This window comes from Haliotis rufescens, unplaced genomic scaffold (assembly GCF_023055435.1).
Source record: "Haliotis rufescens isolate VD_foot unplaced genomic scaffold, xgHalRufe1.0.p SCAF_1, whole genome shotgun sequence".
In the NCBI taxonomy this organism is placed as follows: domain Eukaryota; kingdom Metazoa; phylum Mollusca; class Gastropoda; order Lepetellida; family Haliotidae; genus Haliotis; species Haliotis rufescens.
The window spans coordinates 81,209,277-81,219,620 of NW_025963779.1; the positions used below are offsets into that span (position 1 = coordinate 81,209,277).

The 10,344-nt window shown below is 38.4% G+C and overlaps 1 protein-coding gene across 1 annotated transcript; it reads left to right on the plus strand.

The window, feature by feature from the left end:
• The first annotated feature begins 443 nt into the window (after window positions 1-443).
• On the plus strand, window positions 444-3,411 carry LOC124143725 (zinc transporter ZIP3-like). Its single transcript, XM_046512783.2, has one exon. It carries the CDS (start codon window positions 1,737-1,739, stop codon window positions 2,826-2,828), a length of 1,092 nt encoding a protein of 363 aa, XP_046368739.2. The 5' UTR covers window positions 444-1,736; the 3' UTR covers window positions 2,829-3,411.
• Window positions 3,412-10,344: the final 6,933 nt, after the last annotated feature.

Consider the following 10,344-nt stretch of genomic DNA (forward strand, 5'->3'; position numbering starts at 1 on the left):
GATTTGCTACTTAAGTAACATCTTAAGAATTCGTGGATCAATCTTTTAGTAATTAGTACTGATGATGTCCATATTTACTCCCTCTCACCCTACAACAATACTATCGCGAGAAACTGATCAATAAATGCTAGGATTCCCCTACGTTGGAGAACTCGCTACCACGGCTGTGATAATAACAGTCAACATTCTATAATGCTTTTGCTTGTTCGTTTAGAATCTACAGAATTCAGTTCCAATTTTGACTTTATGGCTCTGATTAAAACTAAATAAATATACCACTGGATATAATTTTACTTTCAGACTTACACCACAACACTGGCTGATCAAAACGAATGACCATCTCCCAGCGCTATTAGGCTTCCTCGACTTGGCACCAGATGAGCGTGAGCGAATTGCGCGCGCAGTGTCAACACGTGACTACCGATACGGTTAATATAGTAGAGAGCAGTCAATATTTTTCAGTTTGACTCCTAATAAGCTTTGTGTGTCGGTAAGTACAAATCCCTGTCAATGAGGCGGGGCTACCGACTGAAATGAAAGGTGCCTGGGACCGGCCAATCAAGGCCCAATACTGACTACTTTTCATAGAGTTGTGCTGTTTTAATTGTCATGTGAAAGGAAAGCACAAAACCAAAATCGGTCCCTCAGGAGGGGTACACAGTCCTCATTAACATTAGCACATGGCTGTTTCCACTTCTTCCAACGATTTCTAATCATGAACCTTCAACCAAGTGGAACGGACATGACCAAGTGAGGAAACGAGGAGTACTTCAATATATCAGGTAATAGCGAATATATGGAATCTGATGAGGAGGATTGGCTCTGAAGAGGTGTCATTGGAGTAGCAGTGAGGTTAATACGTATATTATACCCTCAGCTTAATTTTATTTGGATTTGTTTATATTTGGCTTATCTGACCATTCTCTCCACGATTGTGACAACAACAAAGATCTACCGAGCAGATGTTAACAACGAATGGAAATAGTGTGAAAAACATTAGTCACTGTAGTCGGCACTTTGTGACAAATGTCAGTCAAACTGAGTGAAGATGCGAACTGAAGCAGCACATGGACAGCGAAATGTTCGAGGACTGTGAGAGTGAGGGTCGTCGTTGACGGGGAGTTAACAACTTATGTTTGGCGGGGGCAAAAAGGCGACGGTGAGAAAACATCTATCAGTTTGCGTTAATGAAATGATCAATATTTTATCGAGCTCTCTGATCGTCTCGCTCGGCGTGTACACCTGCCCCGTTGAGAGTTCGATCGGCAGATGGTCAACACAGATTTGACCAGTGGCTAGAGGTTTGCTGTCCTGGAATTACCCTCCTCTGCTTGCTAGGCTCTTGGCTCACTTGAATAGACTGCTGTACCTCCGGGCTTCCGGACTCGGCAGAGAGGAAAGGAGTGGAGAGTCGTCTAGGTAGGCTCGAGACATGTAGGCGGTGTTTTCATGCTGTGTGTCAGGAATGTTCAAACAGTTGTGTTCTCCGATAGCGAAGCGTTAAGTGCGTACAATCGCCCTGCAATGCCGATGGTTCAAGACAAGATTTGGACTGTTTCTGATACATAAACATTGACAGATGCGACTTAAACCTCGGATTTTGTGATTGCCATCAAAGAGTCAAGATTTTGCCAAATAGTTCCAACCCCTTGACAGATTTAGCTGTCTCGGGGAACGATCTCTTTCCCAATCCAAGCTCGCCTGAGGGGTCTGGCCCACTGGGCTACCCCGGACAGATGAAGGAGTTAGATATGGAGGTAGTTGTAGCGAAGATAATTTCGCTAGTCATTTTGACTATCTTGACAGTACTGACGGGTCTGTGTCCCCTACGGATTCTTATGCATGCCCCTCACTTTCTCTCTAAGAACCGCCAAACTATTGAGTACTTCCTCTGTGGACTTCGGTGTTTCTCTGGTGGTATATTCCTTGCGACGTGTTTCCTTCACCTCCTACCGGACACGCGTAACAAGATACAGGTCGTTATGAGGAACATGGGCTCTCGATCAACGTACGCTGTTCCAGAACTTTTAATAATGGCTGGATTTTATGGAATTGTTTTCGTTGATCAGTTCATTAAGTGGATGTATGTTAAAGCAAGTGAGGCGGAGCGTAAGCCAAAACGAAGGAGGAAGAAATCATTACCAATAGAGGACACGCTCGGCCTCGACCACATGGAGATGAACGTTGAAACTACGAGTCTCAGATCGGACGGAAATCAGGATAGGTTATCCGAAGATCTCCATATGAACGACAGAGTGGACGAAACAACTATCAAGGACACTCTTGATTCGGACATTGAGCCTGCCCCTTTCCAGGATATTGAGGTAAACAAAGTAGTGTCTGAATTCACCAAAGCAGACTATTCTAATAAAGGGCATGTTAGACTGATTATCTATATAACAGCGCTTTCCTTCCATGGTGTTTTTGAGGGTATGACCCTGGGTTTGCAAAGTGTTGAGAGCAACGTATGGAGCCTTTGTTTTGCGATCTGTGCCCACCGCTGTGTTCTAGCCTTCAAACTAGGAATGGACTTGTGTAATACAGAGGAAAAGCAGGGTACAGCCTGGCTTTGTATTGGAACATTTACTCTCATATCTGCTTTAGGAATTGTAATAGGGATTGTTATATCATCGGGAGCTATGTTGTATGCTGACGTTACCGTGCCCGAGGCAATTCTACAGAGCCTTGCTACGGGAACAATATTTTACATTGTGTTCTTTGACATTCTCTTCAAGGACCTCCAAGGTAAAGATGATATGAAGAGGATTGGATGTTCCTTTGTGGGTTTTGTTTTGATGGCGGTTGTGTTTGCGATCACCATGTCATGATAGTCAATCCCAAGTGCTATTTCATTAGAGAGCGACGCGAGTGTGCTACCATGCTCTAAAACCACTGCTTCTACCGTTCCCAAGAGCTTTCGTAATGCTGAATGTTTATTGTGTTCTGCCTGTAGATCTCTTTTCTTCGACAAATCACATCCTGTATTCTGAACATAGATTTCCACATCGGCCACAGAACACTATACTGCGGTTGTGATACATCTTTGTCAGCCAGAATAATCGAACAATGAATTCCGATTTGTGATGTACCGGTCTCGAAATTCTCCATAACACCTCAAGGGAACATGTCTATATTTGATTTTATGCCCTCGAGGGTATTTCTCTTGATCAAATGAGGGGATCAAGGAGACGAAGACATTTTAAAGGATTTGACGGATTCTAGCAGACACTGTAGTCATAAGTCAGTTTCCTCAATGCTTGGTTGAGTGTGTCAAATCAGTGGTGAGTTTCTATATTTCCACGCAGCCAGAAATTCATGTCAAAGGGCGCTTAATGTTTTCTAAGATGTCCAACACACAGATGTATAACTGTATCAGATCATAGTATGACATTGAAGATATTTTGCTTGTAACTCTAGTTTTGTGTTTATTGATTTTCGAGATATGGATACATAGAATGAGGCAAGGATGTCTATTGATTGTATCAACTATAGCAATTTAAGACGATAAAGCGACAAACACATGAACGTGATATTTTAATTTTCATTTCATTTTAATTATTAATTACAAATTAGAACAAAACCTGATGTTCAGACGTTTGAAATATTTTGAAGTTTGAATAATGCATCTCACAGCGAGTAGAAGGATGTAAGATCATTTACAACAAAGACACATGTGTAAAATCTTTGTGAACTGATACGTAAACATGAAGAGACTTCCCAGTTCCGAACAGAGATGTATCATGTCTGACTTCCTGTCTTCAATATTCCGAAATATAGAACGTCAACGCCAGAGCAAAACGGTAGCGGATTCATCTGGACGTAAAAAATGTCCTTCCCTGCAGGTAGCGAATGCATTTCCTGGACTTAATCCGTCACGCGGAATCACTTTATTAGGCATTTGTTGCTTGCAAAACTGATAACTAACAGGAATATATTTTTGGAATCTATGGAAATTGAAACAAAATTGATTTTTTTCATATTTGTGAAGAACAAACTTAAAAACCTAATATCAATGAAAAGATGCTGCGTTTCTCTTTCATTTGGTAAGTCTTAATGCAATAATACTCATTATTTGTGAGACATTTTGAAAAATACCCGAATTTTCTTCTCAGTAGAGAAGAAAAACAATAACCCTACATATCAATGACCTGTCCTTGTCGTTCAGTATTACCTTACCCAATCAATATTCCTTTTACCCTCGTGATTGCATGTCCATGTTATCGTTTGAGCTAAGAAAACGTACCTCACTAAGCGGCTATTAACTCGTTATTGGATTCCTTATATGTAGCCACCAACGTCCTGAGTATGTCCGTCGGAGCAAGTAACAATACTGGTGCTAGCTTGGTAATTATCAGTGTCATCAACAAAAACCCATTACTGGAATAACACGTATATAGAACATGCTATAAACATACGCTAACTTCTTAATATTGCTTACAAAGCACTCGTGTCCTCAAATTGAGGCTGAAGCTCACGTGCCCAAAACCGTTATTACTATATGTTCAGACAATCTTTTACGTATATATCTTTGGTTAGTAAATGATATATGCCTCAGACTACATTTTCTTATTGTCATAGGTTCAAGGATCTTAGACGCAACGTAATATGTCTGCATCGCAATTCTTTCATACATATCACGCATCAACGCTGTCTTGTTGGTCGATTTATTTCAATCAATAATTCAAAGACACAAATGTTACATGAAGCTGGCACCGGCTTAGCTTGAATATCATCTCCACTGAGAGATCGTCACAATGGTGAATGTATGTTTGTAATCAGACATTACCATTTACAAAACCCCAACTGTTTGCATATAAATGTGTAGAATATATACACAGAAACCATAATATCTGGACAAAATAACCAGACAGTTGAATATTTTTCAAAAGACTGTTTGTTGAGGCTATCACAATGTAGAGATATTAATCAGTTGGTCAACGTCAGTTACGATATATAGTATTTCACGCTCAGATATTGATGAAAGAAATGTGAGTAGTTTGTACTTTTAAACGTGTACCAGGATGTTTTTAGATCAATTTGGTTGAGAGCCTCTCAAGGGAAACCTCATCTACATCTGTGTCAGTCGGAGATCCGAAATAGTATCTTCATCAAGTAAACATTTACACTCAAAATGTCTTTGGTAATCTTTGGTAATAGTATCTTCCTCAAGCGAACATCTTCACTCTAACAATCTAAATAGTATCTCCAAGAGAACATTTAAACATTAATGTTGTACATGTTTGGACATCATTAATAGTATCTGCATCGAGCGAACATCATTCTTCACTCTAACAATCTAAATAGTATCTCCAAGAGAACATTTAAACATTAATGTACAATATTCAGGATCTTGAATAGTATCTTCCTCAAGCGAACATCTTCACTCTAACAATCTAAATAGTATCTCCAAGAGAACATTTAAACATTAATGTTGTACATGTTTGGAGATCATTAATAGTATCTTCATTGAGCGAACATGTACAAAATGAAGTTATTTATTGATTCTTAATGGTAATTTCTTCAATAGAAAGACTAAACTTAAATATTATACATGTTTGGCGATCTTAAATAGTGTCTTCGTCACACGAACATTTAAACTTCCATGTTAATTGAATATAGTGTTTAACTCAAATGATAACATCCCTAGTGTGCTTTATTGATTACTCGTCATTATCGAAGGATCACCTGGTATGTAGGGCGTCAAACATGAACATATGCTAACAAGCACAACGAGGGCTGAGTATATTGACAATGTACGAAGAACATGTTGTTTATGTCTATGTCACTCTGATTGGATGTTTTTTAAGGAACCTGAAAAATTGACGAAGACTAGTGAGGACAATGGAAAGTTCCAGCTTGAAGGTGATGAAAAAGCTACCCAAAACACACATACTCGTACATGACGAGTAGCATTCAATGTTGGTATAACATGGCTCAGTCCAGATGCAACTGAACTGCACACTTGGAAGATGTAAATGCGGTTTTATAATACTTTTACCTGTTATTATATGCGTGATCCCTCAATAATGACGCTGAGGGAGATCCAGAGTGCCATTTCTGCCATGAGAATGTCTGAACCATAAAAGTGTATTGACGTGACTGACGTGTACACTTGGGTCTTCAAAACATGTTTCTACAAGGTTACACATCTAAAGACTACAGACAGAATTAGATTATTTTCAGAACATTGAAATTAGATATAATCTGCACATGTTTAAAATGATATCTCAGTAAGTGCCACGCCGAAATTAATATAAGAGTGTGACATCAAAGCGTATATCGTCGTATATGAGACCCCAGGTTCTTTAATCATTAAATAGAATCGCAAACTGACAGCTATGACGACATTCGTTACCAGTCGCCCCTTTCCGTAACCCACAAGAAATCTCCGTATCGATCGGTATTTTGTACGAACACACAACAAACGAATGACCATATGACTATAATAACTTTCGACAAAGATTCATCCCTTAAAGTTTGGTGTTCTGATATAATACCTAAATTGACAGTTATTGGTGTTGGTTAATTTTAACTATCATCAAAAGTTATAGGTTGCAAAATAGCCACTCTGACATTAAGATAATATCCGTGAAGCGGTTCAATCACTCTGATGTGACTCTTTTAACAAAATGTCGGAGAGAGGCACCATCCGGCTTGTTCTTCAAATCATGGATTTAGTGAATATTCTGTCGTGGAATTAACACAATAACCCTCTAGAAAGGGATAACATCAAACAGAGCCATATACCTAGCCATTATGGTTGACAAAGTTGGTACACCCACAAAGCAACCAATTAAATATAGATCTATTCATTCTGTTTTAGCAAAACTTATCAAAATAAGTACATGGCGAAGATTGACTTTGATTGGCAAGATTATGAATATTCGAAATGCGCATTCGTAATACTATAAATTGTTCTCGAACACCAAAGAATAATAACTTTGTTTTCGTATAACGTACATCCGTTTGATTGCACAAGGCATTTTTTCATTATTTCTTCCGAGCTTACTATCTTGGTGTTTTGACACAATAACGATCCCGACTATCATTATTATGCTTGAATAAGGAGTTCATTAATGCCAATCATACAGAAACATCGCAAATCTTCTTTTTAATCTTCGTTTGTCCAAATTGTCGAAAAAAGTAATTCATAAAAGAGGTATTGATTCACTGATGAGGCCAACGTGTCTTCCTCTTGCGTCAAAGCTTTTACAAAATAATGAGAAGCTATATAAACTGATAGCTTTTAATCTTTATGTGGTCCGTTTTTTTACCAAACATTACAGTCTGTTCTCAATATCAGTAATATTCACTTAGACTAGGCGGTATTTGTTGCAGTATCGCTTAGATCGTAAAGTAATCTCATATACATCTCAAGGTTGTTGTATCCTCGTTAGTTGTCCTCTGTTAGTTAATTGCACCCTTGTGCAGCACGCTACCATGATGTGAGTCCCGTTATTACAATGCCAACAAGAATACATCGATGTTTCATCTTAGACAGGGCGTGTATGTGAATGCCAAAAGCATTATGTAGATATAAAACATCAACGCCAGAGAACTATCAGTCTCGTTTATCTGCCGAAACAGGTTCCATTGGGCGTAAAAGACAAAATAACGGTGAAAATTATATGAAAGGACCAATCCGTAGTTATTTCAAGATAAATCAATATCAACATTCTACATTTAGTATGTATCAATACATTTAGATGAAATCCAATACGTGGCAGTGCTTGAAAGTCAGCAGGCATATCTTTGTAGGAGTGAGTGAGTAAACTTTGTGAAACGAGATAGTCAGCATTTTTCAGCTATCTCACTAGAGTCTGTGAATCGACTAATATGAGCTAGGAAACACCGTTTTGATGACACGCATGGAGCAAGGTTACATATGGTAATCTCCTTTTGGGGCTGGTAAAATATTTAACGCTGTTCTATACAATTTGTTTAAGACGTTGTGGGCTTGAATGCAAGATCGATATTTAGGTTCAGATGTAACTTTTATCTCAAATATAGTTCAATGTGGAAAATCCCGAGTGTCTTTAGTTCAAATCTACATACTTAGCCTAATGGGTATTCTACGACGGAGCCCTTTTCTGTATGTTTCAATTTAATCAATACTTTCAAGAAAGGCAATTTGAAACATTTTAACATCGCCGCATGTCTTGGAGAACGCATTTTGATATCATAATAATGTACAGTTCTTCTCATTCTGGACTGCATTTGATTGAGAGGCAAGCTGGAACGTTTCCGTTGATGAGGATCACATTAATGCTAATATATTTAAAGGGAGCTCCCACTGCAAGGCAGCGTGGCGTCAGATAAAGTGCAAAATATAAATGCATTAATGGTACAAAACTCGATCGAATTATCTTACATAGATTTATCATGTATGAAGAGATCGCGAGGACTTAAGTATGCATTAGAGATATGAAATAAAACATAGGAAGCAATTGCATACTGAGATAAAACAACAATATTTATGTATGAGAAGTAGGATAAATTGCACCTCTCGCCCATATTTTTCAAGAAAAACAAACATCGTAATAAAGATTGCTTTCGCCCCATAGTATCGTCGTTGTCGTCATGCAGGCGCCATTGGTGAAGTAAATTGTAATGTCACGGTCATTGCTAACGTCATGTCGACATTTCTTTCAAAATATACTACACTAGTTTTACCTTGCTAGTTATGGATTAAAAGCGATAAAGAAAATATTAGTTTCGTGTGTGCAGCATACAATTATTATGCTCTCTAATACATAATATTTATGTGTAAACACTACTATTTTATTTACTTCGGAATTATGGCTGACGAAGGAGCAGTTTAAACTAACTCAGAAGGATTAGATCAGTATTATAGTATGAGATGTTTCATGCCTAGATGTAGATACCTGTAAACAAAAGTTCGTGTCTTTGTAGACTCACAATCGTCTACAAAATGCTTAATTTGAACGCAATACCTCCACAATATTCACAGGGCAGCTTTGCTAGATTGTATATCAATTTTAATAAGCCTATTTATTTCTGGAAATAGATATCATAAATTGTAATAACATGTTATGTGATATGCGCAACAGATGTCGAACGTTTCATTTCGTGAATTAATAAGTTGAATACTTAATACATGTTATTTCATATCATTTGTATTTACTGCATATGCCAAACTTCATGGCGTATTGATCTTACCCTTATTAAAACAAATTGGGGTTTTAATGTCGGACAATGTTACTGAAAACACATTACGTTTTAACCCACGCCGTCTAACCTTAATCTTAGAGATTATTCCCTCCTCTTATTCTTCATTGGACCATACAGGAATGTATTCCTTTCTAGTCACGGGGGTGGGGCAGCCTATTGGTTAAAGCAACCGACAACGCCGAACGCCTGGGTTCGATTCCCTACGCGGGTAAAAAGTGTGAAGCCTATTTCTGGTGTCTCCAACCGAAATTATTCATGGGTATTGCTAAAAGCGGCGTAAAACCATCTCACTCATTCACTCATTCTTTACCAGATACAGCCTGAAAGCCATTCCCCACCGTTGTGTCATACCCTATAGTACAATCAACGAATTAGACTTAACGAGAATATGCTACAAATCAAAAGGACCGATCATGTTCATAATCTTGAATGGATGCCAAAAAAGTACATATGGCTCAAAAACGTGTTTGGCTACCCAAATAAATAATCTGTCTTGAAATAGCAACAGAACAAATATTCTGCCCTAAAACACCCTTCAATTATAGGTCCCTAACCATACAAGGTTTCCTCTTTGATATCGGACAATGTGGATGAATTACACGTAGGGACTCGGATATTTCTGAAAATAGGAAGGATATTAAGCCTGACATTAATCATATACTTTCATTTCACAATGATATATCCCAAACAAAATGGAACAGTCATGCGAAATTATTCTGGCACTGTCAGTGTTAAAACCCTACATATAAAAAAACTGCAACATTACATGAATAATTTATGACTTAGCAGTTTGTCCTCCATACTGTATCACACGAAATGATAGTCGTGTTTAATCGATAAGGAGAATAAATTGGCGTAGTATCCATTTCGAATAACATGTTGCTATCCCAGGCTATTCAGGATGCAGAATTATTGATCGGAAGTGGAACTCTCAAAATACATGCACTGGATACATATGACTTTTTCATTTATTTAAGTATCACGAAGTGACATCTGGAAGCCTCACCCCTGCATTCGGGACAGAGTGATTGTCAGCTTTGTCACGACTGGGAACGCCAGTGGTGGGATTCACATACTGCACCCATACAGGGGATCGAACCTGGGATCTCTGAACAAGCGAACAGGTTGACCCCAGAGTTAATCAACCCGCGA